This window comes from Megascapheus bottae, chromosome 31 (assembly GCF_031878675.1).
Source record: "Megascapheus bottae isolate mThoBot1 chromosome 31, mThoBot2.hap1, whole genome shotgun sequence".
In the NCBI taxonomy this organism is placed as follows: Eukaryota; Metazoa; Chordata; class Mammalia; order Rodentia; family Geomyidae; genus Megascapheus; species Megascapheus bottae.
This window is the reverse complement of record NC_143539.1, coordinates 4,885,930-4,913,684: the sequence shown is the minus strand read 5'-3', so window position 1 is coordinate 4,913,684 and position 27,755 is coordinate 4,885,930. Positions and strand designations below refer to the sequence as shown.

Here is a 27,755-nt window from a genome sequence, read left to right as displayed (position 1 = left end):
GGGGGCTCCCCGCGGAGAGAGGGTGGGCGGTGCGTTGACAGGCATCTCGTGGAAAGCAGTACGGGCCAATGGCGCGCTTAGCGCGGAACCCGCGGCGTCATGAACCAATAGGCGCGGGCAGCATCAGCCAATAGGAAGGGTCAGGACCTGCTCTGCCCCCTTGCGAGTGATAACCAATAGAACAGGACATTTGAAGCATGTGGGTGGGACTTCCAGCCATGAATCCAATAGTAAGGCCTAGTCCTGAGGGCGGTGGGTGGATCTTGGGGAGTACCGAACCAATGAAGTAGGCGGGGCGGGGCGACGGTGGCGGCAGCGGGTTCGGTTGCGCGTGGCGCACGGGGTGGGAGCGGAGCCCAGGCCGGGAGCAGGCGTCGCCGCTAGTGAGAAACCAGGGTCCGGAGCAGGGCTGGGGGAGGGGTCGGGCCGAGGCTGAACCGAGCGTGAGCGGGGGCCAAGGGGCGGGGGAGGGAGAGAGGGTCCTGACCTCCGCCCTCTGACCTTTCCCCTCGCAGGCGACCATGGGGAACGTGTTGGCCGCTAGCTCGCCGCCCGCAGGGCCGCCGCCGCCGCCGGCGCCGGCCCTCGTGGGGTTGCCGCCGCCGCCGCCGGCGCCGCCGGGCTTCACGCTGCCTCCGCTCGGGGGCGGCCTGGGCGCCGGGGCCGGCGCGGGCCGAGGGTCGGAGCGGAGTCTCGGGGCCTCCACGGCGGGCGCCGGCGGGGCAGTGGACGACGGGGCCTGCGGCTGCCTGCCCAACCCCGGCACCTTCGAAGAGTGCCACCGGAAGTGCAAGGGTGAGGGGCGGCGGGGGGCGGGCCGGGCGCGCGCCCGCGGGACCCCGCCGCAGGGCCCCGGGCGCCGACCGCGGGGGCCCGCACCTGGGGGGGCGTCTGATGGTGCAACCTCGGGGTACCGTAGAATCCCGCTCCTGGGGTGATGTCGGAGGGTGCCGACACCCAAGGTCACGGTGTCAACAGGACTCCCCGGACAGGTGGGGTCCCCTCCCGGCCACCTCACTCACCGTCAGGGCAGGAACCTGGGGTAACTGCTGGGGACCCCGGGAGGGACTGACAGCACCCTGCTCCCGTGTCCAGTATGGGCTTAACTGTACGTCCTTCCCGTATGCATGCTGCACGAAGGAGCACCCCATCTTCCAAGATGACAAGGCCCCGGGGGCATCCACTGTTCTGGCTGGACTGTCTTGGATGCTGTTGTGCTGCTGGCAGGGTCTCCGGGGAGAGAGATGGGGTTATAAGGAAAGAAGAGTTTTGTGTGGATTTCTCTTCCCCAGAGCTGTTTCCCGTTCAGATGGAGGGTGTCAAGCTTACAGTCAACAAAGGGTTGAGTAACCGTTTCCAGGTGGGTTTTCCTGGGGCCCTGCCCTCCCAGGTCTTCACACTGTTCCCTGTGTCTTCATATACAGCCCTCAGTATCTGAAGGGCTGGGCTCCCTGGACTTAGAAATACTTTTAGGAGTGCAGTGACACACACACACACAATCCTGGCACTCGGGGTTGAGGCAAGAGGAAGAAGAGTTTCTAGGCTAGCCTGGGCTCCACAGAAAGACCATGTCTCAAAAAAAAAGAAAGAAAGAAAAGCTACAATGCTAGGCTCACCATTTAGTGGGACCAGTGGTAGGATTTCAGGACTCAGAATCCAGAGGCTTCTAGCCACCACATCCAGGCAAGAGTGAAGGGCCAGGGTAGAACATACGTTTTCTGATGAGTACTCTCTAATCTAGTCAGGCCCTACCTCCATCTTTACCCCCTCCCTTCCTGTGGGGGGATCAAACCCAGGACCTAACTTCTGCAGGCAACGCTGTCACTAGGCCATGCCCCCAGTCTTACCCCCACCCCCCACCCCAGACAACCTGTCTTTGTGGGAGCGAAGCCAGGCCAGCAAGTGCCTCAAGCTTTCTCTCCTCTCTTAGGTGAACCACACAGTGGCGCTCAGCACAATCGGGGAGTCCAACTACCACTTCGGGGTCACCTATGTGGGGACAAAGCAGCTAAGTCCCACAGAGGTGAGGTTCCTTCCGCATTGGTGTCTTTCTTTAGACAGATGTGTTACCAGATGGTCTGACTGAGGAGCCCAATATGAGTAGTGGGCCTGGGTCCTCCCAGAGAGCTACAGGGAGTATCAGCCTCCAATTGCATCCCTGGAGCCCCACCTGCTCCCTGCTGCTGGACCTGTTGCAGACCAGCTGCAGGGAACTGGCTCTAGGGGGCACTGGTGGGCCATGGAGCGCCTGATCAAGTTGGCAGCATAGACTCATCTACCATACTCCTGCCTGCCATAGGTGTGCTAGACCCTGGCGTTCCAGGGTCGAGGCCTCTAGGAGGTAGAACGGTACTAGGTTCCTGCCTATATTGCCTGAATTCTTCTAATGAGTTTCTGGAACAGCTGCGAGGCAGGAGGCTGAAATGGGAAGGTGGCACCTTCCAGCCTCCCTCCCTGGGCTGCATTACCACCTATTCCTGTGAGACACAGCAGGGACTGGGCCGCTGTGGGCCTCTGACCCATGTGTCCCAGATCTGTTCCCAGACAGCTAGCAGCCTAGGTGGAGAGGCCTAGCAGGACTGAGGGAGCCCCGGGGGTCTGCAGCTTAGCCACGGTGGTTTGAGAGTGGACCTCACTGTTGACTCCTGACCTTCACCTGCTCGGCACCCTTAGGCGTTCCCCGTGCTGGTGGGCGACATGGACAACAGCGGCAGCCTCAATGCTCAGGTCATCCACCAGCTAAGCCCAAGCCTTAGGTCCAAGATGGCCTTCCAGGTGAGTGTGGGGCTGGGCCTGCCGCTTGCCCCACTGGTGCGCCCGCTCTGCCACCACAGGCAGAGAGGTAACCCCTCTTCCCCACAGACCCAGCAGTCCAAGTTCGTGAACTGGCAGGTGGATGGCGAGTACCGGGGCACCGACTTCACAGCAGCTGTCACCCTGGGGAATCCCGACGTCCTAGTGGGGTCAGGTAAGGAATGGGCCTTGGAAGGGGCTCCCCAAACCTGTCCGCCCTCCCTCCTTTCCTGCTCTCTCAGAAGTCAGGGAGCCAGTGACCCCAAAGTGAGAGACCCTGCCTGGCATAGCAATGCCTGGGGCTCCTCTGCAAGTCCACTGCCCCTTGGGGTGTCAGCAGTTATAGAGGCTCAGGTCTGGAGGCCTGATTCAAGTGGTAGAACACCTGCCTAACCTACAGGATTCTTAGTTGAAACCCCAGTGGTGCCAGAGGAAAAGGTGATGTGCTCGGTAGGCTGGGCGGGTCGTCACTTGCTGACCCCCACAATGTAGGCTCCCGGAGGACCTGGAGCACATCACGGAGTGACCCGTTGGAGAGATGAAGGCCGGCTGGTTGGGGCGATGACTCCGCTTGAGGGGTGATTGCCCAGTAGACTTCTGGTTTTCTCCATTTCTGAGAGTAGCTAGATGCCTGAACTCATTTAATGCTTTGGTGTTTCTGTCTTTGGGATGTTGTTTGGTATTTTTGTGACAAGACCTTGCTCTGTAGCCCAGGCTAGCCTCAAACTTACTGTCCCCCTGCCTCCACCTCCTTGTGCTGGAGTTGCAGGCATGAGCACATAGGTTCAGTGTGTTTGTTTTTGTTGTGCCAATGCGAGAGGGTGAATTCTGGGTCTGAGCTTCTTTTGCTCAAGGCAAGCACGCTACCACTTGAGCCGCAGCTTCACTTCCGGCCTTTTCTGAGTAGGTTATTAGAGATGACAGTGTCGTGGACTTTCCTGCCCAGGCTAGCTTTGTACCATGATCCTCAGATCTCAGCCTCCTGAGTAGCTAGGATCACAGGTGTGAGCCACCAGCGCTTGGCTTCAGTGGCTATATTTTGAGCATGTTTGGTGCAATGCCTTGTAGGCATTGAGGAGAAGGAGTGACTGAGTGACTGAACTAAGTCTGCTCTCTGGGCTTCTGTTCTTGTAGCATGTGGAAGTGTCAGAGGTGTAATGGAGCCCTTGCCTGGCATGCACTAGGTCCTTGGTTCTAGGTAGTTGTAAGTGCAAAGGCCCTGAGGTAGAATGCTTTAAAGAAATCCATAGTGGCCACATCACATCAGTTTTCACAGAATTTGGCCTTTCTTCTGATCATAGGACATTACCACCATTGCTGAACTGATGAGGGCCAAGGTCTGACCTTGTGCTCAGGGATAGAGAGATCCAGACTACAGGGAGTCGCTGTGGAAGGTGGAGCGATGGGATTGGCTGCCAGGGAATATGCATGTTGGAGGAGGCCATGGTGGGCTTGAGTGCTGGAGGGCGGGGCCTGTGTGCCCGGGAGGCCAGAGCATCCTGAGAAGAGGGGAGTGGAATAGGGCAAATGGAGAAGCTGGGAGAGGCCTGCAGGTGACAGTGGGCTCTGGGTTAGAGGACCCACATCCTGTTTCACCCACTCTGCTCACCTTGTCACCCCAGTTGAGCCACTAAGCTCCACTGAGACAGTTCTTTTCCCCAGGGCCTTGACACATGCTACTCGTTGCAGGACGAGCTCCGTTTGGTCTTGTGCTGATGTTGGCCCCTGTTGCTCTTGTAGAGTGCGGCTGCTGCCCCCTTGTTGGGTGTGGTGATGTAGTCCCAGCAAGATCTAGAGTTCCAGACCAGCTTAGCCTCAGGGTGTGGCTCACTCACTGCAGAGCTTAGCCTGGTGCGCTCTAGGCCTGTGTTGGGCCCTGGCTGTGTGCTTGGGTCTCTGCAGCCATGGCGGTTGTCGGGTGTTATGGCCCAGGCAAGTCCACTGCCCTCCCTTCACTGCCAGAGACAGTGGAGCTGCACTTTTACTGGAGACACAGACCAGAGTTCAAGGCCAGCCGGGGCCAAGTTAAGGAGGCCTTGTCATAAACATAGTGGCCGCGAGCTTGCCTGGCAGGGGTAGGGGGCCCTGGGTTCCAGCACAGGCCCTGAGCCCCAAGATGTTGGACTCTGCGCCACGTGGGCTGCAAAGGTGAGCCAGGTTTGCACACCAGCTGCCTGGAAGCCCCAGTGGCTCAGAGCCCAGGAGTGAGTCCCCACTGGGCCCTGACATGTTCGTGCCAGACACACTAGCTTCGTGAACCCACCTCAGCCTGGCATCACATGTGCCCTGCAGGCATCCTTGTGGCCCACTACCTGCAGAGCGTCACGCCGTGCCTGGCACTGGGTGGAGAGCTGGTCTACCATCGGCGGCCGGGCGAGGAGGGCACTGTCATGTCTCTAGCTGGGAAGTACACAGGTGAGTATAGGATGGATGGCAGAGTAGAAGGGAGACCGCCTGAATCTGGGGGGGTCCCGGGGTCCCACATGCTACATCACCTCCATCTCGCTCTCCTCAGTGAACAACTGGCTGGCTACGGTCACTCTGGGCCAGGCGGGCATGCACGCCACGTACTACCACAAAGCCAGCGACCAGGTGAGTGGCAGGGGCACATGCGTCTGGGAGGATAGGAGGGTGGCAGGGGCACATGCGTGGGGGGTACATGCACGCAGGCCCCCTCCCCTCACTGCTTTGCTCCCTGCCCCTCCAGCTGCAGGTGGGCGTGGAGTTCGAGGCCAGCACAAGGATGCAGGACACCAGTGTCTCCTTCGGGTACCAGCTGGACCTGCCTAAGGCCAACCTCCTCTTTAAAGGTAACCCACCGCGAGGGGCGGCAGGGGCCTTCCCGCCTGGACATTAGCAGACACGGTCAGGTCCAGACCCTCTGTCTCCAAAGTGCGGGCCACTCCATCTCGGCTGGGCCAGGGGGAGTGGGGCGACCACGCTCAGCCACGCCACTGCTCTCCCGCAGGCTCCGTGGACAGCAACTGGATCGTGGGTGCCACACTGGAGAAGAAGCTGCCGCCGCTGCCCCTCACCCTGGCCCTGGGCGCCTTCCTGAACCACCGCAAGAACAAGTTCCTGTGCGGCTTCGGCCTCACCATCGGCTGAGTCCAGCCTCGCCCCTCGTCCTCCACCCTGAGCCTCCCTTCCCTCCTTCCCTCCCTCCCAGGGCGGGGGCATGGGAAGGGGGGTCCGCCCCCCAGTGGCCCGCCAGGAGCCTTGGATTCCCAGCGCCAGGGGGCCTGGGGTCCCGGAGGGGATTCTGGAATATTCCGAGCACCTAGGCCACCAGAAGACCTCAGGGCAGAGTGTCCGGTGGCCCAGCCCCCCGGGGCCCAGCGGAGCCGGCCCAGGGCAGCGAGAGGAGCTCCCGCCCCGTCCACTCCCCTCCCCATATAAATCATGTTTATAAGTTATGGAAGAACCGGGACATTTTGCAGAAAAAAAAAAAAAAGAAAAAAAATATACGTGGAAAAAAAACCAGCTTGCCGTGGAGATCGTGGTTTTCTCCGGGGCCGGCCGGCAGGGGGCGCCGCGGGGCCGGGCTCCCCGCTTGCCTACCCTGGCAGGGCCACCGTCCGGCCTGCCGGGAGGACTTTGTCCTCGCAAACAAGCCCCCAAGCAGGGTGCCGGGAGTGCAGAGGTGGGGGAGGAAGCCCCGCGGGGCCTCTTCCCGCTCCCACGAGGAGGCCGGGTGTCCTGGAGCTTGGCAAAGCCACCTAGAAAACAGGCAAAGGCCCCACCTGGCCCTGCCTCAGCCCCAGTGTCTGGGACCTGGTGACCCTGGATGGCTGTTCAGTCCTCCAGCCTCTGCCTCCCAGGGGCTGGGTTCACAGGAGCCTCCCACGGCTCCCTGCCCAGAGTTAGGCTGGCAGCCATAGGTGACCCCTAGTTAACCAGGAGCCAGCCTGGGCCCCCAGACACTGGACCAGCTATCCACCCTGCACCAACCCTAGGCTCCTGTTTGCCAGCCCTGGGGGCCAGCTGGTGCCCCACTCTGCTCAGTCACCTGCCCTGGGCCACAACAGGGTAAGGCAGGTTCCAGGGTCCTGGCCGCTGCACTCACAGCTTTCAGATCTGGGGGATCTAAGAACTTTAGTTCCCAGAAGTGGAGTGGGCTGAGGCCAAAGTCCAGCTTCCCGCCCCTCTGTCCCAACCCCAGCCCCCTCCCCATAACCTAATCATCGCCCACTGTTCGGGGGAGTGAGTGCTGGGCGTCCCCGCCTGCTCCAGCCCCTTAGAATAGGAGGATGCCCACATTACTGAGTGAGGGGTTACCTCCTTTGCTGGGGACTAAGGGGGTCACAAGGCCTCCAAGCCCCACCTCCTCTCACCTCGTGACAGGGCCTGGCCCTGCCCTCAGGCCCTGGGGAGGGGGCGGGGCAGGAGCCCTATAATTGGGCCGGTCTGGGATCCCAGATTCCTGTTCTGCCCCTGGAAGAGAAGAACGCGAACCCCGGGGACCTGGTGAGCCAGACAGACGAGGGGGGGAAGGGTCTGGGTACACTGGGCTGTGGGGAGATAGGACTGAGGATCTGGGGATCTCCTGGCCTCCAAGGAAAGAATTGGGAACAGTGGAGGGGAGGAAGCAGCGGCTCGCCTGTGCCTGGGGCAGGAGCTGGGCACCCGCTAGAAAGCCGTGAGGGACAGTTGGGAGAAGGCTAAAAACCCAGGATTAAAACCTGTCCTTCCAACACCACAGAACCCCCGCCCCACGACCACCGCCGTGGCTGGGGGACACAGGGATGCCTCAGCTACATTGCAGGACTTTTTTAAAATAATTGAGATTGGACCCATTTGTAGCCTAGTCTGGTCAAACCTCAGTGCGGATCTTTCTACCTCAGCCTCCCATAATACAGGGATTACAGACTTGCACCAGATTCCAGACCAGGAGTTTAAAATGAAGGTTAAATCAGCTCAGCACTGGAAAGCAGGGCTTTAGTTGTTGAATTAGTGTGGACCTCAGGGAACTCATTTGCCCCAGGAGACTGGAGGTGGGGTGGAATTTGAACCCTGAAGAGCAAGGTGGAATTTTTGAGTGGACCTGGGGATGAAGAGATAGGCTAGGACAAAAGACAACAGAGGTGGGGGGGGCATCCTGGGAGATGTTTGTGATTGGATTAGCCCCCCTAATCAGGGGCGGGGCTGAGGGGGTGGGAGGAGCCATCTCTATGGACAGTTTCTTCTCTCCAGACGGACCAATAGCAGAGGAAAGATGAAGCTTCTGTGGGCTGTGCTCGCGGCCACACTGCTGGCAGGTATGAGGGTGGGGTTTGTTCCTAGCCCTGCCTTCTCCCCTTTCCTTTGACTCCCTTATTCTCCTCTCCCCATCTGTTCTTTTGTTTTGTTTTGTCTGTGGTGGGGCTTGAACTCAGGGACTGGGCACTGTCCCTGAGCTCTTTTGCTTCAAAGCTAGCGCTCTACTCTGTTTGCCCCACGGCGACACTTCTGATTTTCTGGTAGTTCATTAGAGATATATTAGAGATAAGAGTCACACAGGTTCCTGCCCAGGCTGGCTGGCTTTGAACCGTGATCCTCAGACATCAGCCTCATAAGGAGCTAGATCACCAGTGCCAGGCCCCCATCTCATTTTTGTATGTGTCAGTCCTGGGGCTTGAGCTCAAGACCCTGTCCCTTTTCACTCAGGGCTGGTGTTGTACCACTTGAGCCGCAGCTCCACTTCTGGCTTTTTGGTTTGGTTCATTCGAGATGAAAGTCATAGACTTTCCTGCCTGGTCTGGCTTGAACCAGCTGAGGCAGGAATGCACATGAGACTTACCTCTAATGAACCACCAGAAAACCAGCAATGGTGCTGTAGCTCAAGTGGTAGAGTGCTAGCCTTGAGCAAAAGAAGCTCAGGGCCAGTGCCCAGGCCCTGAGTTCAAGCCCTAGAACTAACACGTACACACAAAGAGAACTGGAGCAATGTGCCATGCCAGTCAGGGCACACGGAGACCGTAAATGTTGGCCAAGCAAACAGACATTAACCCTTCAGGGCCCAGAGAGGGGGTGGCCCCATATACACCCAGGAGCATTAATGGAGCCCCTGCTGTGTACTAGCTCTGAACTTGCTCCACACAGGATGCCAGGCCGAGCTGGAGCCAGAGGTGGAGGTGCTTGAGCGCTCGCCATGGCCGGCCGGCCAGCCCTGGGAGCTGGCGCTCAGTCGCTTCTGGGATTACTTACGCTGGGTGCAGACGCTGTCCGACCAGGTGCAGGAGGAACTGCTCAGCTCCCAGGTCACCCAGGAACTGACGTGAGTTACCCACCCTCATCTTTGACCCTCCTGGTGGTTGGATCCCCAGCACCCCAGGTCCTTCGCTTCCCTCTCCTTAGGGTCAGGGTCTCTGCACCTTCCTAATTCTTCTTCCCAGGCCCAGTTGTGTCTCTCCAGCCATTGTTCTTCCTGCCTCTGGTCTCTCTGGTTCCCCATCCTGCTGGACTTTCTAGCTCAGGGCCTTGGGCATATATGCGCTAGCGCAGGCAGGCATTGCTTCCGTTTACTTTGCACACAAAAATCTGGTACTTTTTTTGTGTGTGTGATGGCACCAGGTCCAGGGTCTCCTACCCCTGGCTCCTCCACAGCTGGGATTACAGGCGTGCAGGTCCACACTAGGCCCTGGCCTTCTCATGACTGTTGATCTTTGTTGTGTACCTCTGTGGATTTCTCTTTTGAGGGGCCCCGTCCCTCGCTCTGTCTTATGGCGGTCTGCCCTCGGCCCCCTTTTCCCACCCAGGGTGCTGATGGAGGAGACGATAAAGGAAGTCAAGGCATACAAATCCGAGGTGGAGAGCCAGCTCAGCCCCATGGCAGTGGAGACCCAGGCCCGGCTGAACAAGGAGCTGCAGGCGGCCCAGGCGCGGCTGGAGGCGGACATGGAAGACGTGCGCACGCGGCTGGCGCAGTACCAGGCCGAGGTGCAGACCATGCTGGGCCAGAGCACGGAGGAGATGCGGGCACGGCTGGCCTCGCACCTGCGGAAGCTTCGCAAGCGGCTGAGCCGGGACGCCGAGGACCTGCAGAAGCGCCTGGCCGTGTACCGGGCCGGAGCCCACGAGGGCGCCGAGCGGGGGGTCAGCGCCATCCGCGAGCGGCTGGGGCCACTGGTGGAGCAGGGCCGCACACGAGCCGCCAGCCTGGACGCCAGCGTGGGCAAGCCGCTGCGGGATCGAGCCCAGGCCCTGGGCGCCCGGCTGCGCGGGCGTCTGGAGGAGGTGGGCAGCCAGGCCCGCAGCCGCCTGGAAGAGGTGCGCACGCAAATGGAGGAAGTGCGCGCCAAGGTGGAGCAGCAGGCCCAGGCCTTCCAGTCCCGCCTCAAGGGCTGGTTCGATCCCCTCGTGGAAGACATGCAGCGCCAGTGGGCCGAGCTGGTGGAGAAGATGCAGACTGCTGTGGGCACCAACGCCGTCCCTGTGCCCGCCACAGACAACCACTGATGGAGCCATCCCCGCCCCAAGCCGTTGCCTGGGCAGACCACCCCAAGGTCACCTCCCCTGCCCCCCTCCTCTGGCTCCCCTGTGCCACAGGCCTACACAAGGCCCCTGGCCCCCAGCCTGGCTTAATAAAGATTATCCAGACTACCCAGCTGGCCTCAGTTTCTCTCCCCTTCCCCAACCTGTCCCGTGTGTGTGTGTGTGTGTGTGTGTGTGTGTGTGTGTGTATGAGAGAGAGAGAAAGAGGGAGACTGCCCTGTGCCCTAGCGCTCACCCCTGTAATCAATTCTAACAACTCAGGAGACTGAGATCTACTAAGGATCCTGATCCAAAGCCAGACCTGGCAGGTAAGTCTATAAGTTCAAGTCCCGGTACTGGCACACACACACACAAAAACAAAACCAAAAGTCATCTCTGGGGACCTCTCTGTCTAGGTCCAAGTTTGAGCTTTTCACTTCATTTTGGCCTCAACTTCCTTTCATCTCATCTCCCTGTCCTTTCTCTGCGTGGGTCCCACCCAGAAACTCATTTGGTCTCAGACTGAAAGCCCTTAACCCTGAGGGTAAAACTAATACCAATGCCAACATGGGGCCCCTATTTTTGAGAGAATCTCACTATATAGCCTAGGCCAGCCTCCAGACTCAGCCTCCCTAGTGCTGGCCAGACAAGTTTGTACTCAAGCTTTTGCACAAGCACACACACACACACACACACATTTGCCCTTCTTCCTCATGTTTTTTTTTTTTGGTGGGGGGCAGAGGGGGGAGAATGGATACAGGGCTTGAACTCTGGACCTGGGTGTTGTCCTACTCCTTGAGTCACAGCCCCACTTCCTATTTTCTAGTGATTAATTGGAGGTAATCTCCAAGAGTCTCGGGTTCTTTAGTGCCCGGGCTGGCTTTGAACCTTGATCCTCAGATCTCAGCCTCCTGAGTAGCTAGGATGACACCCTACCCAGCTCCTTCATCCTCATCTTAACGCTTCTTAGCGGGGCTGTGACCCAGAATGCTCAGCTATGATTTTTGAGCCTGGATTTCTTCTTTTTTTTGGTCAGTTCTGAGGCAGAACTGAACTGACTAGTGTTCTACCACTTTGAACCACAGTGCCACTTCCAGATTTCTGGAAACTCCTTGGAGATAAGAGTCTCCCAGATTTTCCTGCCTGGGCTGGCTTTAAACTGCAATCTTCAGATCTCAGCTTCCTGAGTGCCTAGGATTACAGGCGTGAACCACTGACATCTGGCTGAGACTGGTTTTCTTATCTTCTCTGCTTCTCCCTCCCTCCCTCTCTCAAGGTCTTATCTGATTTTTAATTTTCTTCCTCAGCTATTATCTATTACCTATCAATGACTCCCTTGGCTGCCTCCCTTGGCTGCTTTCCCGGGAATTCTCTTCCTCCCATCCTCCCCAATAAACCTTTCAGGCCTGAGTCCAGGCTGGGGAGGCCAGCACAAGGTACCCCATATCCCTTGCCAGGCCAGTTGGGGCCGGCAGAGCTGAGAATGAGGAGAAAGGTCTGGGAACCACCCGCCACCCCCTCAGTTCTCAGGACACAGAGCCAGTTCCCACTTGCAGGCAGGCCAGGGCTTGAGCTGCAACTCCTGGGCCAGGCTTCTTTCTCTTTAGGCTCCTACTGGCTTGGCACACCCTGAGCCCAGAACTTTCCCTGGCGCTGACTGCACTAGATGCCCATCTGGAGGCCAGGCCAGCTCTTCTGCCATACTTGACTCACAGTGGGGCCTCTCCAAGGGAAGGAGGGTAAGGAGGGCCAGCCCAGGAACTTGCCTCTCAGAGCCTCAGTTTCCCAGTTGTCTCTGCTGCTAAAGACCAGAGTCTTTTTTGTTTGTTTTTTGAGGGGTCTTCTGCAATCCAAATTGCTCTCCTAAGTTATTCCTCTGGCCAGGATTATAGGCAGTTACCACCATGCCCAGGAAGGATTTAATGTTGTTTCCAAGCAATTCCAGAAGTCCTGCCGAAGGGTGGAGGATTGGCTGATGGGGGAGAAGGGAGAAATCTAGATGGAACCTGGAACCTGAGAAGCCAGAGGAGGAGAGAGACAAAACTCTTTTCATAAGTCACTGCATGTGCACAGCTGTGCCTCAGTTTCCCCACCTGTGCTATGGAAACCCCAGTGATTGTTGCCTCTATGGGGATGGAGGTATGGGCAATGTATGGGGGGTGGTGTGTGAATGCTTGGGCAGAGCCACTGAAGCAGGAAGTGGGGAGGGGTGATCAGCCCCTCCCCACCCCAGCCCTGCAGGGTCTGGGGTGTGGAAATCCTGTCAGGATCACATGCAGTCTTGTGTGACCCCTTGCATAACCGTGGAGCTGACACGTGGTTGTGGCGGAGCCTGGCCAGCCGTCCCCGGGTCTGGAGTCTGGGCCCCCTGCCACCCTCCCACCACCCCCCTGCCAACTACCAGGGATCATTATCGGTCAAATCAGCCCAGGGGAAGGGGGAGGGGCACTCTGGACAGCCACTGCCAGCAAGGAAGTGCTGATGGCAGGGAGGGGGCAGGCTCAGAGCCAGGAATGGGGGAGATGTGGGGAGGTATTTTTGTGGAGACCCTTCACAGGAGAAGAATTGGAGCCCAGGAGGGAATGGAGGAGTGACCAGTGGACACTGGGGGAGGGGAGCGGAACTGATCCTGAGACCCTCCCTTTAGACAGGTGTGCACAGCTACGGGGTGAAAGTTGTCCCCTCAAAGAAGATGAGGTGACCGGCAGGCTGAGGCCTCCCCACCTGCTTTGTCTGTGCTCAGGGAAGTTTGGAGGTGTGGGGGACTTCAGGTGTGGGCCTTTGGTCCCCAGTACCCTGAGGCGGAGGATGCAAGGGGGTGAGTGGGTGGTCATGGGGAGAGAGAGGGAGAGGGAGAGGGAGAGATCTAACTGCCCCGCCCCCTCCCTGGCTGATAAAGGCTGGGCGTCCCGCACCTCCCACTCCACCTGTCCTAAAGCTGTCCTGCTTGACTGAGCAACAGATTGAGGTCGGTGGGCCCCACCCCCCTCCAAACCCCTGAAGAAGGGGGGTGGGGAAGGGCGGAGGAGGGGGGGAGTGAGATCCCAGTAACCTTCTCTCCTCCTCTGCCTGTCTTGTCTCTAGGGAGTCCTTTTGGCCACCATGAGGCTCTATCTGTCGCTCCCGGTCCTGTTGGTGGCCCTGTGTGTGGCTTTGGAAGGTAACACAGGTGTAGGAGGGCTGGCTGGCAGGGGGGTGGGAAGAGCTGGAGCCCAGAGTCCAGGCTTACAGAAGGAACTTGAGAGCTGGAAGTCCCCTCTGCATCCTACGGGTTCCCCTATGGCCCTCTGCTTGCCCCTCTCCCCTGGCCCCACATGGGAGTCAAGGTTTTCCCATGTTGGTCAAATTGGTAGGAAATCTGCCCAGGGAACCCTAGCAACAGATGATGTAAAATGTCCCTCTTTCCAGGATTGGCTGTTCTGCTTTTCCAACCCTGATTGAGGCTGGGGCTGGGCATGGGGGAGCACTGAGGGGATTGAGTCTTATTCCAATTACCCCCCATGAATCGTGATTTCTGTGTGTGTGTGTGTGTGTGTGTGTGTGTGTGTGTGTGTGTGTGTGTGTACATAAGTGCTCATGCGCCATTCTAGAACTTGAACTCAGGGCCTGTGGACTGCTTCTGAGCTTCTAATGGGGAAAGGTATTTTTTTTGGGGGGTGGGGGTTGTGGGTCTTGAACTCAGGGCCTGAGTGCTGTCCCTGACCTCTTTGTGCTCAAGGCTAGCATTCTACCAGTTGAGCCCCAGCACCATGTCCAGTTTCTGAGTGGTTATTGGTGCTAAGTCTCATGGGGACTTTTTTGCCGGGCTGGCTTTGACCCATGATCCTCAGAGCTCAGCCTCTGGAGTAGCTGGGATTACAGGTGAGAGACACTGGCACTGGGCAGAAATCACATCGAAAGACTTGATCAGAAAAAGCAGGAAGTGGCCTCGTGCTAGAGTGCTTGCGTAGCATGCACGAAGCCCTGGGTTCAATTCCTTGGTACCACGTACATAGAAAAAAAAAACGGAAGTGACGCTGTGACTCAAGTAGAGTGCTGGCCTTGAGGAAAAATTTTCCAAGGACAGTGCTCAGGTCCTGAGTAAAAGCCCCAGGACTGGCAAAAAAAAAAAAAAAAAAAGAGCCTGGCATCACGCCTGTAATCCAAGCTACTCTGAGGATCAAGGTTCAAGGTCAGCCCAGGCACAAAAGGACCTGAGACTCTTATCTCCAATTAACCTCTAGAAAAGGAGAAATGGGGCTGTGACTCAAGGGTAGGGTGGTAGCCTTGAGCTGAAGAGCTCAGGGACAGCGCCTAGGTCCAGTTCAAGCCCCATGATCCACAAAAAAGAAAGAAAGAAAAAGCAGGAAGTGGTGCTGTGCTTCAACTGGTAGAGTGCTAGCCTTGACCAAAAGAAGCTCAGGGACAGTGCCCAGGTCCTGAGTTCAAGCCCCAGGACTGGTAGCTGCAGCAGTAGCAACAGAAGAAGAAGAAGAAGAAGAAGAAGAAGAAGAAGAAGAAGAAGAAGGAGGAGGAGGAGGAGGAGGAGGAGGAGGAGGAGGAGGAGGAGGAGGAGGAGGAGGAGGAGAAGGACTTGATTGCTTCCTTGAATCTCATCCTAAGGGTCCCTCAGAGTGCTTTTTGTTCTCCTTTGGCAGTATTGAGCTTTGAACTCAGAACCTTGTATTTGCTAGGCAGCCATTTAACCATGCCGCCAGCCCCCAATAACATTTTCTTTCTTTCTTTCTTTCTTTTTTCATTCCTTCCTCGCTTCTCTCCTGAGCAGGTCCAGCCCCTGCCCAGGCGGCCCCAGACTTTTCCAGTGCTTTAGAAAAAGTGAAGGAGATTGGAAATACTCTGGAAGATAAGGCTCGGACAACCATTGAACGCATCAAAAGCAGCAAATTTTTATCTAACACACGGTCAGGACCTTCCCCGGGTCCCCAGCTCCTCCCTTTACCTCCTGGGCAGATGGCTCTTCGTAGCGGCCTGTCTTCCCTCTGGGTGGATTTGGTGTTACTTGGTTTTGACTTGACACCAACTCTCATTATGTAGCCCAAGCTGGTCTCCAACTCTCAGTCCTCATACCTTTATCTTCTGAGTGCTGGTCTTACAGGTGGGAGCTACCATGCCCAGGCCTTCCTGTGTGGTAGTGAGAAAGGGGCATCATCATGAGCCTCAGTTTCCTTACCTCTAAAATGGGTGGTTCTGAAAGGAAGGAAACCAGACGCCCAGTGCAGCACCTGACACATTGTAAATGTCCAGCAGGTCAACGTTCACTCCCTTTGACAAGTCGAGAATAATTTTATTATTTTTTTATTTTTTGCCAGTCCTGGGCTCCAAAAGTTTATGGAGCCAGGAGTTTGGCCTGGTGGTAGAGTGCTTGCCTAGCATGCACAAAGACCCGGGTTCAATTCCTCAGTACTACATACGTACAAAAAGCCAGAAGTGGTGCTGAGGCTCAAGTGGTAGAGCTCTAGCCTTGAGAAAGTCCGAGGACAGTGCTCAGGCTCTAAGCTTTGCAAGACTGACAAGAAAAAAAAAAATGTTTTTTAAGCCAGGTGCAGTGGCTCACACCTATAATCCTAGCTACTCAGGAGACTGAGATCTGAGGATCAAAGTTCAAAGCCAGCTTGGGCATAAAAGGACCTGAGACTCTTATCTCCAATGAACCTCTAGAAAATGGGAAGTGGGGCTTGGCTCAAGGGTAGGAGAGTAGCCTGGAGCTGAAGAGCTCAGGGACAGCGCCCAGGCTGAGTTCAAGCCCCATGACCCACCAAAAAAAAAAAATAATAATTATTATTATTATTAAAATAAATTATTTTTAAGCCAGGTGCTGGTGGCTCACTCCTGTCACCCTAGCTGTATGGGAGGCTGAGATTTGAGGATCGTAGTTGGAAGCCAGGCCAGGCAGGAAAGTCCGTGAGACTTTCATCTCCAATGAACCACCAGAAAACTGGAAGTGGGTCTGTGGCTGAAAATGGTAGAGCACTAGCCTTGAGCTACATGCTCAGCGACAGTGCCCAGGCCCACAACCAAAGTTGAACTGAAGAGTTCAAGCCCCACAATCAAAGAGCAACAGGAGAAAGAGGTTGGGGGGGGACACTGGGGAGAACGGAGGCCAGGATGAAGCTCGCTGGACTTCCAGGTGAAAGTTAGAGTCAGAAGCCAAAGCCAAGCCTGGAGATTGAGGAAGAGGATGGAATTCTGGAATTCGGGTGTGTTGGGGAGGGGTGTGTTAGCAACAGGGAGGGACCCTTCATCTCTCTCCACAGGGCCTGGATTTCAGACAAATGGGGTCAAGCAAAGGAGAAGATCAGAGGCGCCCTCTCCTGAGCACACAGAGGGACAGGGCTGACCCCTGAGCAGGGAGGGGAGCGGGGGCCAGCTTCCCCCAGCCTCAGCCCATGAATAAAAATCCTGCAGAGAACCCTCCATGAGTGGTTTCCTTACTGGAGGGGGTGGTGGAGGGGAAGGCAGCGGGAGAGAGGGATCCCAAGTTTCCCCAGAGAATCTTCACAAGGACTTTGAGCTGGAGCTGGCCTTACTGGCTCTGGCCTGTAATCTCAGCTACTCGGGAGTTCTGGGAATCCCTGTTCGAAGCCAGGACAGACAAATCCCAGAGACTCTGATCTCCAATTAACCAGCAAAAAAGCTGGAAATAGAGCTATAGTTCACACAGTAGAAAGACAGTCTTGAATGAGGAATAAAAAACAAGTGGAAGAACAAGGTCCAGAGTTCAAGCCCCAGAACTAGCACATACACTCAAAATAATAAATGAAGTTTGGACCCTCAGGGCAGAAGCTGATAGGATTCTTTTTCTTTTTTTTTTCTTTTTTTTGCTGGGCTTGAACTGAGGTCCTGGGTGCTGTCCCTGAAGCCACAGCTCCATTAACTGGTTTTGAGAGACTCAGTGGCAATGAGACTTTCACAGGGTCTTTCCTGCCCAGGAAGGCTTTGAACCATGCTAGTCAGATCTCAGCCTCCTCAGTGGCTAAGATTACAGATGTGAGCTATTGGTATCTGACATAAAATTCCATTTTTGAGAAATGTGCAGACATGGCATGTTCGTCTGTGCCAGTTAGGATGCCAGGCCAGACACCCCGAATCAAACATGATGGTGGGTTGTTTTCGGCGATGATGCAATTGTTCTGGAATTTGGATGTGATTGTGCAACCTGGAGAATCAGCTAAAAACAACAACAACCAAAGAAAAATCTCATTGTATACTTCCTCTGTTATTTATTTATTTGCAGTACTTTGGGTGGAATCCCAGGCCCCCTTAGCACGCGAAGGCTACAGATCCATCCCCAGCCCTCATCCTCAGTCCCAAAGGAGTGGATTTTCTCTCATGAGAGCATCTTAGGACATTTTCTCTCTCAGGAAGAGGGTGGAAAGGAAAAGTATGCAGAGGGGGTCACCATGCAAAGTCCTTTTCACCCTAATTTTGCTGTTCTGGGCAGCCAGAGACACCAGAGTGGTGGCAGACACAGGGACTCAGGGCTGACAGAAGCACTGAGACAAGCACCCTGGTCTAGAGGAGGGGAGGGGGGCCTGCTAACTTGGAAGACACAGATCCTCTGGTCTCAGGGGTGCCTGAGTCCCCACCCCAATTCCCTCCCCCACTGGCCTTGCTCCCAGCCCCCATGGCTGTTTTTTCACTCGCTCTCCTCCTGGTCCATCCTGCGACCTTCAATCTGTTCTTGGCTCCAGGGACAGCAAACATTGCAGACTGCAAACATCCAGCACCCCACTGTGAGCTGATTCTGGAAGGGGGAGCACAGAGGTCAGGGACCTCAACCCAGCCCTCCCTCCCTCCCTCCCTCCTTCCTTCCTTCCTTCTTTGCTTCTGTCTTTCTCTCTGTGTGTCCATTTCTCTCTGTCTCTCCTTCCTTCTTTTCTTCCTTCCTTCCTTTCTTTCTTTCTTTCTTTCTTTCTTTCTTTCTTTCTTTCTTTCTTTCTTTCTTTCTTTCTTTCTTCTTTCTCCAGTCCTGGAGCTTGGACTCAGGGCTTGATCACTATCCTTGGGCATTTCTTAAGGCTAGCACTCTAATTGACCCTCAGCACCACTTCTAGTTTTTTCTGTGTATGTGGTATGGAGGAATCAAACATGAGTCTTCGTGCATGCTAGGCAAGCACTCTACCACTAGGCCAAACTCCCAGCCCTAATCTTTTTCTTTCTGCCAGCCATGGGGCTTGAACTCAGGGCTTGGGTGCCGTCCCTGAGCGCCTTTGCCAGTTTTCTCTTGGTTCATTGGAGATCTGCTGGGGCCGCCATCCTCAGATCTCAGCCTCCTGAGTAGCTAGAGTTACAGGCTTGAGCCTCTCTCTTTGTGTGTGCTGGTCTAAGTGCTGTCTCTGTTCTGTGTTGTTTTGTTTTGCCCACAGCTACTGTTCTACTGCTTAGCACACATCTCTACTTCCGGTTTTTTGGGTCACTAATTGGAGATAAGTCTCACAGAGTTTTCTACCCAGACTTACTTTGAATCCTGATTTTCTATCTCAGTTGGCTGAGTAGCTAAGGTGACAGGTGTGAGCCACTGGCCTCTGGCTCACACTGGCATTCTAGGGCTTGAGTGGCAGAGAAAAGAGCTGTTTGGGATTTTTAGCAAGAAAATCATGGCCTGTTTCCAACATCTCCACGAGCAGCCTATTTCCTCATCTGTAAAGAGGGAATCAGGAGGCTGAGACCTGAGGATCTGGGTTCAAAGCCAGCCTGGACACAGAAGTCCATGACACTCTGATCTCAAATTAATCACCAGAAAACCGGAAGTGGTGCTGTGGCTCAAGTGACAGAGCACTAACCTTGAGCTGAAGAGCTCAGGGACAGCGTCCAGGCCCTGAGTTTAAGCCTCATGACCCACAGAGAAAAGAAAAGAATACCAAAGAAAGAGAGCGAGCGCATGCTTCCTGGAGTCCAGCAGGGTTAGAAATGAGTAGGGCTGGGTGGAAACCCTGGCTGGTCACCTGATTTAGTGTCACTCCCTTTTCCATCCACCTTTGGCCCTATTGAGGCTTTACCCAGTGGCCAGTCCTCAAGCCCAGTAGCGAACAGACCTTAGAAATAAAAAAGGGAATTATAGGAGCTATGTCCGGTGGTTCTTGTTTGCCTAGGCTTGTGGAGACTGAGGCAGGAGGTTCTAAAGCCAGCATTAGAGGACATAGTGCGACCTGGATTCCCAGCAGATTCACACACTCAACCCCAGCTCCTTACTACCTACTCCCTACTTCCTGTTCTCTCAGGGACCCCCCACACCCACACAAAGTATAGGTCGCTGTCCTGTCTGGAGAGGATAGTTTCTCCTGGAGTCAGGATTCGAACCCAGTTCGGTTCAGGAGACCAAAGAGCCTTTGACTTCCCATCAGGTCATCCTGCTATTGGGAGGGTAGAAGGGAGGAGGCCAGCAGGGGCAGGCATGGTCTGATGGTCACCTCTGTCCCCTGGGCCTTTCTCTCTGAAGTCCTGCCAAGAGGAGGGCTCTGCTGGCCTGGACACTGAGCACAGAGGGACAGAGGGACGCAGCATCCAGAAATGGCCCTTCTGAGTTGCAGGGTTTGGGCCAGGCCAGCCCTGCGCTATAGTGTGTTACTCCTGGCCTTGGTTTTGGGTGAGAAACAGGGGATGGCCAAGCGGGGACCCTGGTGGGGGGTGTGTGTGAGTTGACTCCGTGCCATGTTGTCTCGTGTGGACGTGAGCGCTGAAGGTGGACAGGGGCAGGGGAGGGGAGGTGGCCATCAAAGATGGAGATCATTTCTGCATGTCTGTGAGTGTGCAAAGTATGTGGGGTGCCTCTGCTGTGAATAGGTTCACACAAAGTGCACATGTGCACAAGTCTTGAGTGTGGGACCCCAAATGGGGCTGGGAGCCTGGGCTGGCAGCTGGCTTTGAACCTTGATCCTCAGATCTCAGCCTCCTGAGTAGCTGGGATTACAGTTGTGAGCCACTGTGCTCAGCTTTTTTACAAATATACCTGGCTTTGAACTCAGAGTCTTGAACTTGCTTAGCTGGTACTTTACTACCTGAGCTATGCCCTCCTTCCCTAGCCCTGTTCTGTGGTGGCTGTTGTACAGAGTCACCCAATTTTTTCTACAGTCTGTCCTTTGATTGTGATCTTCTATATCTCTGCCTCGTCAATGGTAGTTTCTTTTCTTTTCTTTCTTTCTTTCTTTCTTTCTTTCTTTCTTTCTTTCTTTCTCTCTTTCTTTGTTTTTATGTTGGTCATCAGACTTGAACTTTGGGCCTCAGTGCTGTCCCTGAGCTCTTCAGCTCAAGGCTACCTCTCTACCCCTTAAGCACAGTGCCACTTCTGATTTTCTAGTGGTTAATTGGAGATAAGTTTCAGGGACTTGGGTTGGGAGTTTGGTCTAGTGGTAGAGTGCTTGCCTAGCATGCACAAAGACCTAGGTTTGATTCCTCAGTAACCACATACATGGAAAAAAAGCTGGAAGTGGTGCTGAGGCTCAAGTGGTAGAGCTCTAGCCCTGAGAAAGTCCAAGTACAGTGCTCAGGCCCTGAGCTCAAGCCCAGGACTGGCAAAAAAAAAAAAAAAAAAAAAAAAGCTTCAGGGACTTTGCCCATTCTGGCTTTGAAACGTGATCCTCAGATCTCAGCCTCCTGAGTAGCTAGGATTCCAGGTGTGAGCTACCAGCACCTGGCTGTAAGATTCATCTCAAACTCACCACCAGAAAACCAGAAATGGTAGCTGGCTGTCAGTGGCTCCTGCCTTATATTCCTAGCTGCTCAGAAGGCTGAGATCAGAGAATCACAGTTCAAAGCCAGCCCTGGCAGTAAAGTTCATGAATATATATATATATATATATATATATATATATTTATTTAACTCCAATAAACTACCAAAGATTAGAAATGAACCTGTAGCTCAAAGTGGTAGAGTATTAATCTGGAGGATAAAAACTCAGGGACAGCTCCCAGGCTCTCAGTTCAAGTCCTAGGACCGGCACCTAAACATAAAAATAAGTTGGGTATCAGTGGCTCACACTTAGAAGCCTAGCAACTCAGGAGGCTGAGATCTGAGGATGGTGGTTCAAAGCCAGCCAGGGACAGGAACATCTGTGAGACTCTTATCTCCAGTTAATCACGAGAAAAACAGAATGGTGCTTTGGCAGTTCCCTGTGTAGAGTGCTAGCCCCTGAGTGTAAAAACTCAGGGACAGCAGCCCAGGCCCTGACTTTAAGCCCCCCCACCCCGAAAAAAAAAAAAAGCACAGGTGGAGCTGTGGCTCAATAGGTAGAGCTCTAACCTTGATCAAAGAGCACAAGGCTTTGGGTTCAAACTCCAGTACTGGTGCATCTCGTGCGTGTGTGCACACACACACACACACACACACACAATTTCTCCTGTATTATGTGCATACATTGTAATTCCCACCACAATGTGTTAGCAGGTAGGGATCCTATCCCATTCTACAGGAGGGGAAACAGAACCTTGGAGCTGTGAGGTGCCGGGAATTGTGCCCAAGTGTGTCTGTTTAATGGCTGGGCTCTGTCCACTTGTACGAGCTGCGTGGAAGGGAGAAAATTGTGACTGGAAGTGGAGGCTGAGGAAGGAGATGGAGGTCTCTGGGTGGAGGCCACTTGTGGAGAGAGGCGGAGAGCAATGGCGGGGTCCCAGATCTCAGGCTTCTCTCTCCCACCTAGCCTGCCCCTCTCTGGGAAGCCCGAGCCCCCCGCCAGCACCAGATGGGGATCGCTGGAGCCTGGTGCCAACCAGGGTAAAGGAGCTGGTGGAGCCGCTGGTGACCAGAACCAAGGATGGGTGGCAGTGGTTCTGGTGAGGCGCTGCAGGCCGCAGAGGGGAAGCAGGGCCCAGAGTCTGAAAGAGAAGGTGGGGCCTGGACCACCAGGCCTGAGGGAGGAGGCAGGGGTCTGGATCCCTGGGTTTGAGGAGGGTTCCCGGGAGGGATGGAAGTTCTGGGCAGAGCCTTAAGTATCTGGTACTCTGACACAGGCGTCCAGGCACCCTCCAGGGCTTTGTGCAGACTTACTATGAAGACCACCTGCAGGACATGGGTCCCCGAGCGCGTGCCTGGCTCGTGAGCTCTAGGGACAGCCTGCTGCACAGAACCCGCAGCCTGTGCCCCCGGCTCCTGTGCGGGACCCCGGGCTGAAACGCTCACCTGGCCCGTGTATGGCAAATAAAGCCGGTCTTTCATGTCCATGACCTTGACTGCTCCCACCCCTGGCCCTGGAGGGGGGCACTGCATGGGGGGAAAGGCTGGTGGGGGGGGCAGGGGACTTCAAGGGACTGATGCTTATGGAAGGGGAGTGCCCGGGACAGCAGCTGGGGGTGCTCTGTGCCCTGGGTAGATCCTCATTAAAATCAGGGGTTCTAAACGTCCCCCAGAGTCCCCAAACCTGCCCCATGTGGGTCATGGCGCAGCAGTCTCCCAATGCGGGTTCCACATGATGTCACCTGCTGCTGCTGGACACGTCACCGGCCTGTCCCCTGCCCCCTGCCCCCACCCCACCCGCAGCAGTACTGTTGGCTAGGACTTTGGCCCAGGTAAGGCGCTGGCCTTGGAGGGGGGGCCCCCAGAGCTATAAAGGCTCTTGGCTGCTTCATCTCCTGAGTACAGCACCCCGAGCCTGCCAGAGTCACAGCCCGGTGAGATGTGTGTGTGTGTGTGTGTGTGTGTGTGTGTGTGTGCGTGTGTGTGCGTGCTCGCGTGCTTGGGCATGCACGTGCTTACACACATAAGTGCATGTGCGCATGCGTGTGTACATGGGGGAGGGAGAGGGGTGCCTGCAGGGAGGAGGGAGGAGGGGTGGGGGTGCTGGGAGTACACCTCATTCAGTGAGAAGCCCAGGTGGAAATCACAGAATTCCAAATTATAGCAGAAGTCAGGAGCTCACACCTATAATCCCAGCCACTCAGGAGGCCGAGATCTGAGGATTGGGGTTTGAAGCCAGCCCAGACAGTTGTGGCACTGTGGCTGAAGAGGTATGGCACCAGCTTTGAGAGAGTAAAAGCGAAAGAATTTGTTCCCAGGCCCTGAGTTCAAGCCCCAATACTCCCATACACCCCCCCCAAATCTGGAAGAGTGCATTCCTAGAGTATAAGAAAGGAAGACATATCTGACCAGTAGGTGCCAGGCTGGGCAAGAGGAGGGGAACCTGAGGACACAGCCCTCCCTCAGCGGGGCAGCACCCCAGCCAGTGCCTCCGCAGGTGACCTTTTGTGTCCTCAGCATTCCAGGTGTCACACCATGGGCCTCCGATCCCTGCTGGCTCTGTTCCTTGCCCTCCTGGTACTGGGCCACGGTGAGTGGGGGTGGGGCGGGGTGGGGCAGGATGGGGCAAGGCCTTAGGTGCTAAGGAGACCTCTCTCTCTCTAACTCAGACAATCCTCTGCCCTCTCAAGTGCCAGGGTGACAGGCATGTCTGACTGTGCCCGGCTACTAGTATTTCTTCACCTTTTCATTCCCATGGGTCAGGCTTCACATGGTGAAGGGGACAGACATAAATGTGTCCTTGCTACCTGGGGCTCCCCTTAATTAACTGTCACCCCCAAACCTCCCCCACAGAGGCCCAGGGGTCCTTTCTGGACAGGCCTGAACTAGCCCAAGTTCAAGAATCCCTTTCCATGTACTGGGACTCAGCCAGGGCTGCAGCTCAGGATCTGTATGAGAAAACCTACCTGACCAGTGTGGATGAGAAGCTCAGGTAACCCGCACCCCAACATCTACCTTGCCTTTGCCCCAAGCTTCCTCTCTCAGACCCCAGTGGCATGTGTCCGGATTCCACCCTCAGACCCTGTCTTCTCTCTAGGGATATGTACAGCAAAGGCACAGCGGCCATTACCACCTATGCCAGCATCTTCACTGACCAGCTCCTCACCATGCTGAAGGGAGAGTGAATCGCTTCACGGAGGTGGGGGGACCCGACCCCCCTCCCCACCACGGCCTGGACTGAGTTCCTCCTCCCAGGAGCTCCTATTTTATTGTTGCCCACCCCCAACCCCCAATACTTGCCTGAATTCTTTCAAATGACGAGGTAAAAATAAAGAAAAACACACACCATTTTTTCTTTTTCTTTTTCTTTCTTTCTTCTTCTTTTTTTTTTGGTCAGTAGTGAGGCTTGGGCCGGGACCCTGTCCCTAAACTCTCCATCGTGGTTCACACTTGTCATCCTAGCTACTCCAGAGGCTGAGATCTGAGGATCAAGGTTCAAAGCCAGCCTGGCCACAAAAGAACCTGAGACTCTTATCTCCAATTAACTTCTAAAAATGGGAAGTGGGGCTTGGCTCAAGTGTAGGGCAGTAGCCTTGAGCGGAAGAGCTCAGGGACAGCATCCAGGCCGAGTTCAAGCCCCATGACCCACCAAAAGAAAAAGAAAAAAGAGTGTCACGGACTTTAGTGCCCAGGCTGGCTTTGAACCCTGATCCTCAGATCTCAGCCTCCAGAGTAACTAGGGTTCTAGGTATGAGTCACCAGCACCCAGCTCCGTTTGTTCTTTCATGTGGCTGCCTTTCTGAGGTGAGGAATGTGTTCAACCAACACCATGCATGTATCCTTCACCTAAAACCTAGTCCATGGAAATGAAAGAATGAATAAATGCTACTAGTGGGACATGGTGACTGATAGGAAAGTGGAGGAGAAGGAAACAGGTTGAGAAGGTGGCTTAGTGGAAGAGTGCTTGCCTAGCAAGCATGAAGCCCTGGGTTCAATTCCTCAGTACTACATACACAGAAAAGCCAGAAGTTAGTCCTGTGGCTCAATTAGTAGAGTGCTAGGCTTGAGCAAAAGAAGCTCAGGGACAGTGCACAGGCCCTGAGTTCAAACCCCAGGACTGGCAGAAAAAGAAAAACAGAAGTGGGGTAAGAATTGAGTTTTTACCAGGTATGAGCAGGAAGGCAGAGGTTAATGAAAAAGCCAGTAGGTCTAGGGAGGTGGGGGCTTTCTGGTTGGGCTCACGGTGGCATGTTGACAACCAGTTTAGGTAGCTGAGTCACACAGGCAGACTGTGGGTATCTTTGGTGGCTTGCCTGTCATCTGTGTGCACTGGGAAGACAGGGTGGGGTCAGTCCTGCAGTAACACATGCCTGGAGTCCCGGCACTTGAGAGGGAGGATGGTGTGAGTTCCCCAGGCTTTATTTGAGGTATGGAGGGAGACCCTCTCTGCAACCCAGAGAGATAGAGGGAAAAATAAATAAATAAACCCTCACTTAGTGCCTGTGGCTCACACCTCTAACTCAGGAGGCTGAGATCTGAGGATGATGGTTCAAAACTAGCTGGTGTGGAAAAGTCCACGAGACTCTCAACTCTACTTAATCACAGAAAGAGCCAGAAGTGGTGCTATGATTCACATGGTAGAGTGCTAGCCTTGAGTAAAAAGGAGTGCAGGGACAGCACCCAGGCCTAGAATGTAAACTCCAGGATTAGCAAAAACAAAACAAAACAAAAACCCTCACCCAATATATAATCATAACAAACGCAATCACTATTCTTCAGTAAGGTTTTGCTCTGATACACGTAAAATGACACTTTTGGGAGAGTGGGGGCTTGAACTCAGGGCCTGGGCACTTCCCTGAGCTTCTTTTTTCTTTTTTTGTGGGTCATGGGATTTAAACTGGGCACTGTCTCTGAGCTCTTCAGCTCAAGGCTACTGCTCTACCCCGGAGCCAAGCCCCACTTCCTGTTTTCTAGGGGTTAACTGGAGATAAGAGTCTCAGGTCCTTTTGTGCCGAGCTGGCTTTTGAACCTTGATCCTCAGATCTCAGTGTCCTGAGTAGCTGGGATTACAGGTGTGAGCCCCCAGCACTGGGCTAGCATCCTCATTCTTGAGTGGCACTGTTTATTGATTGATAGATGGCACCAGAGCTGCCATTCTTTACTGCTGACCTAGACAGCCAGCCAGCCCCCGTGCTTGGGCTTGACACACCGTCTGGAAGTGGATTGCTTGGAGTCCTGTGACACAGGGAAGGAACGCTTGTCCACAAGTTCCCGAGCAGCGGGAGAAATCAATGTCTGTGTTTGGCCATGAGCCAGGGAAAGCTCCAAAATGAAATGGACAACCAAGGAGAAAGTCCTTGTCGTGAGTCTTGGCTGTTGTCTCTCTGAAGGTGCAGAGCATTAGGGCAGAAACCTAAGACTGTCCCTTAAAGGCACAGGTGGACCAGGCTGGGTTGTGGAGGGCTGTGTGTCTGGGAAGTAGGGAGAGGGTGGAGAGGCTCTTTTCTTTCTTTCCCTCAGTCCTGGGGCTTGAACTCAGGGTCCAGCACCTTTTGCTCAAGCCTAGCACCCTACTAGTTGAGCCATTTCTGGCTTTTTCTGTGTATGTGGTACTGAGGAATTGAATCTAGGGCTTCATGCATGCTAGGCAAGCATTCTATCACTAAGCCACATTTCCAGTCCTGGAGAGGCTTTTATTGGGTCCTCAGGTTGGAAATGGAGTATTGGATGGGTAGCTCAGGGTATCGACCTAGCAGTAGGGAGTTAGGTGGAGGAGTAAGAGCAGAAGATGCATAGTTTGAGGATGAGCAGGGCTGAGCTCAAAGGAAGGGTACCTGAGGCCTGAGGGAAGCGGAGGCTGTTTCCTTGTCCCTCTCCCAAGCGCCATGAAGGAGGCTGTTGCTTCCTGAAGACCCACAGCCTGGGTCTGTCCTAATTTCCTTGGCATCATCCTCCAGCCAGTCTTTCAACATTTCTTTTGGGGGCAACTTTCCCAGGTCCTGAGGTTGGGCAGCTGTGAGCCCAGCAGAAAAACAGGGGCCCAGCCAAGGGCTATGCCTCCAAGTCTGGAGGGCCTGGGAAGAACTGAGCTGCCAAGCCCAGTGGGTGACAGGGACAGGGGGGGAAACCTTAGAGAAACAATCCTTGCTCTGTGCCCTTGTTTCCCACAGACTCAAGCCAAACCAAACCACTGCCCAGGCCAGCTCTGCTTCCAACCAATCCTGAAGCCTTGCCCAAGCTCCTCCTTCTTTTCTCAGAATCTTCCCCCCCCACACACACACAACTCCTTTCCAGACCCTAGCATCCAGGCCCCCAGACTTTTCCAATCATCCAGCAATCTGGACCCTGATACTGCCTCCCCCAGACTTAACAAATGACCCAGAATCTTTTCTTTTCCACTCCCGACCCCCCCACGCCCCATCAGGTTGGTGTTGGGGCACCCCCTAGTGGAGGATACAGTGGACAGAGCACCCTGCCAGTCATTGAAGAGAATGGAATGTATTATTTTTACTTGGTAGGTGCTTGAAGTCAGAGCCTGGGAGCTGTTCCTGGGCATTTACGCTCAAGGCTAGCCCTCTACCACCGTGAGCCATAGTTTCATTTCTAGTTTTCTGGTGGCTCTCTGGAGGAACAATCTCATGGACTTTTGTGCCGGGGCTAGCTTTGAACCCTGATTCTCAGATCTCAGCCTCCTGAGTAGCTAGGATTACAGGAGTAAATCACTATGCCCATTTGAGAATGGAATTGATTTATGGTCACTTACAAACTAGGGAACCTTGATCCCTGAGGGACTTTTTCAATGTCTTGGTCTAGCTGACTGCCACTGTAGGAGGCTTTGAGA

The 27,755-nt window shown here is 54.9% G+C and overlaps 5 protein-coding genes and 1 long non-coding RNA gene across 7 annotated transcripts; all 6 read left to right on the top strand.

Moving 5' to 3' along the window:
* The first annotated feature begins 318 nt into the window (after nt 1–318).
* Nucleotides 319–6,608, top strand: Tomm40 (translocase of outer mitochondrial membrane 40). Of its 2 annotated transcripts, none has more exons than XM_090322693.1 (10): nt 319–383; nt 516–795; nt 1,293–1,360; nt 1,931–2,023; nt 2,674–2,775; nt 2,863–2,968; nt 5,086–5,208; nt 5,309–5,385; nt 5,501–5,603; nt 5,762–6,608. In XM_090322693.1, exons 2-10 carry the CDS (start codon nt 522–524, stop codon nt 5,899–5,901), a joined length of 1,086 nt encoding a protein of 361 aa, XP_090178819.1. In that variant the 5' UTR covers nt 319–383; nt 516–521; the 3' UTR covers nt 5,902–6,608. The 2 variants fall into 2 exon arrangements, with proteins under 2 accessions (XP_090178819.1, XP_090178820.1); XM_090322694.1 differs by having other exon boundaries at nt 319–396.
* Nucleotides 6,609–7,161: 553 nt separating this feature from the next.
* On the top strand, nt 7,162–10,374 carry Apoe (apolipoprotein E). The gene is made up of 4 exons (XM_090322695.1): nt 7,162–7,260; nt 7,987–8,051; nt 8,875–9,049; nt 9,531–10,374. Exons 2-4 carry the CDS (start codon nt 8,009–8,011, stop codon nt 10,228–10,230), a joined length of 918 nt encoding a protein of 305 aa, XP_090178821.1. The 5' UTR covers nt 7,162–7,260; nt 7,987–8,008; the 3' UTR covers nt 10,231–10,374.
* Nucleotides 10,375–11,787: 1,413 nt separating this feature from the next.
* Nucleotides 11,788–13,044, top strand: LOC150043730 (uncharacterized). The gene is made up of 3 exons (XR_016533393.1): nt 11,788–11,984; nt 12,182–12,384; nt 12,803–13,044. It is a non-coding gene; the product is annotated as an uncharacterized LOC150043730 (long non-coding RNA).
* A 99-nt stretch (nt 13,045–13,143) lies between these two features.
* Apoc1 (apolipoprotein C1) lies at nt 13,144–16,654 on the top strand. Its single transcript, XM_090322260.1, has 4 exons — nt 13,144–13,213; nt 13,330–13,405; nt 15,011–15,146; nt 16,500–16,654. Exons 2-4 carry the CDS (start codon nt 13,348–13,350, stop codon nt 16,558–16,560), a joined length of 255 nt encoding a protein of 84 aa, XP_090178386.1. The 5' UTR covers nt 13,144–13,213; nt 13,330–13,347; the 3' UTR covers nt 16,561–16,654.
* Nucleotides 16,655–19,689: 3,035 nt separating this feature from the next.
* On the top strand, nt 19,690–22,421 carry Apoc4 (apolipoprotein C4). Its single transcript, XM_090322171.1, has 3 exons — nt 19,690–19,831; nt 21,882–22,014; nt 22,192–22,421. The coding sequence occupies exons 1-3, from the start codon at nt 19,756–19,758 to the stop codon at nt 22,349–22,351; spliced, it is 369 nt and encodes a 122-aa protein (XP_090178297.1). The 5' UTR covers nt 19,690–19,755; the 3' UTR covers nt 22,352–22,421.
* Nucleotides 22,422–22,750: 329 nt separating this feature from the next.
* On the top strand, nt 22,751–24,262 carry Apoc2 (apolipoprotein C2). The gene is made up of 4 exons (XM_090321882.1): nt 22,751–22,848; nt 23,432–23,504; nt 23,768–23,906; nt 24,012–24,262. The coding sequence occupies exons 2-4, from the start codon at nt 23,450–23,452 to the stop codon at nt 24,097–24,099; spliced, it is 282 nt and encodes a 93-aa protein (XP_090178008.1). The 5' UTR covers nt 22,751–22,848; nt 23,432–23,449; the 3' UTR covers nt 24,100–24,262.
* Nucleotides 24,263–27,755: the final 3,493 nt, after the last annotated feature.

What these genes read in the sequence shown, in the direction of transcription:
- Tomm40 (XM_090322693.1), top strand. Translation starts at nt 522, where the DNA reads ATGGGGAACGTGTTGGCCGCTAGCTCGCCGCCCGCAGGGCCGCCGCCG. An exon ending in GGTTGAGTAACCGTTTCCAG is followed by an intron (nt 1,361 to 1,930) that starts GTGGGTTTTCCT and finishes CTCCTCTCTTAG; the next exon opens with GTGAACCACACAGTGGCGCT. An exon ending in GGTCCAAGATGGCCTTCCAG is followed by an intron (nt 2,776 to 2,862) that starts GTGAGTGTGGGG and finishes TCTTCCCCACAG; the next exon opens with ACCCAGCAGTCCAAGTTCGT.
- Apoc4 (XM_090322171.1), top strand. Translation starts at nt 19,756, where the DNA reads ATGGCCCTTCTGAGTTGCAGGGTTTGGGCCAGGCCAGCCCTGCGCTAT. An exon ending in ACTCCTGGCCTTGGTTTTGG is followed by an intron (nt 19,832 to 21,881) that starts GTGAGAAACAGG and finishes TCTCCCACCTAG; the next exon opens with CCTGCCCCTCTCTGGGAAGC. An exon ending in GATGGGTGGCAGTGGTTCTG is followed by an intron (nt 22,015 to 22,191) that starts GTGAGGCGCTGC and finishes ACTCTGACACAG; the next exon opens with GCGTCCAGGCACCCTCCAGG.
- Apoe (XM_090322695.1), top strand. Translation starts at nt 8,009, where the DNA reads ATGAAGCTTCTGTGGGCTGTGCTCGCGGCCACACTGCTGGCAG. An exon ending in CGCGGCCACACTGCTGGCAG is followed by an intron (nt 8,052 to 8,874) that starts GTATGAGGGTGG and finishes TGCTCCACACAG; the next exon opens with GATGCCAGGCCGAGCTGGAG. An exon ending in CAGGTCACCCAGGAACTGAC is followed by an intron (nt 9,050 to 9,530) that starts GTGAGTTACCCA and finishes TTTCCCACCCAG; the next exon opens with GGTGCTGATGGAGGAGACGA.
- Apoc2 (XM_090321882.1), top strand. Translation starts at nt 23,450, where the DNA reads ATGGGCCTCCGATCCCTGCTGGCTCTGTTCCTTGCCCTCCTGGTACTG. An exon ending in CCTCCTGGTACTGGGCCACG is followed by an intron (nt 23,505 to 23,767) that starts GTGAGTGGGGGT and finishes CCTCCCCCACAG; the next exon opens with AGGCCCAGGGGTCCTTTCTG. An exon ending in AGTGTGGATGAGAAGCTCAG is followed by an intron (nt 23,907 to 24,011) that starts GTAACCCGCACC and finishes TCTTCTCTCTAG; the next exon opens with GGATATGTACAGCAAAGGCA.
- Apoc1 (XM_090322260.1), top strand. Translation starts at nt 13,348, where the DNA reads ATGAGGCTCTATCTGTCGCTCCCGGTCCTGTTGGTGGCCCTGTGTGTG. An exon ending in CCTGTGTGTGGCTTTGGAAG is followed by an intron (nt 13,406 to 15,010) that starts GTAACACAGGTG and finishes TCTCCTGAGCAG; the next exon opens with GTCCAGCCCCTGCCCAGGCG. An exon ending in AAATTTTTATCTAACACACG is followed by an intron (nt 15,147 to 16,499) that starts GTCAGGACCTTC and finishes CTCTCTCCACAG; the next exon opens with GGCCTGGATTTCAGACAAAT.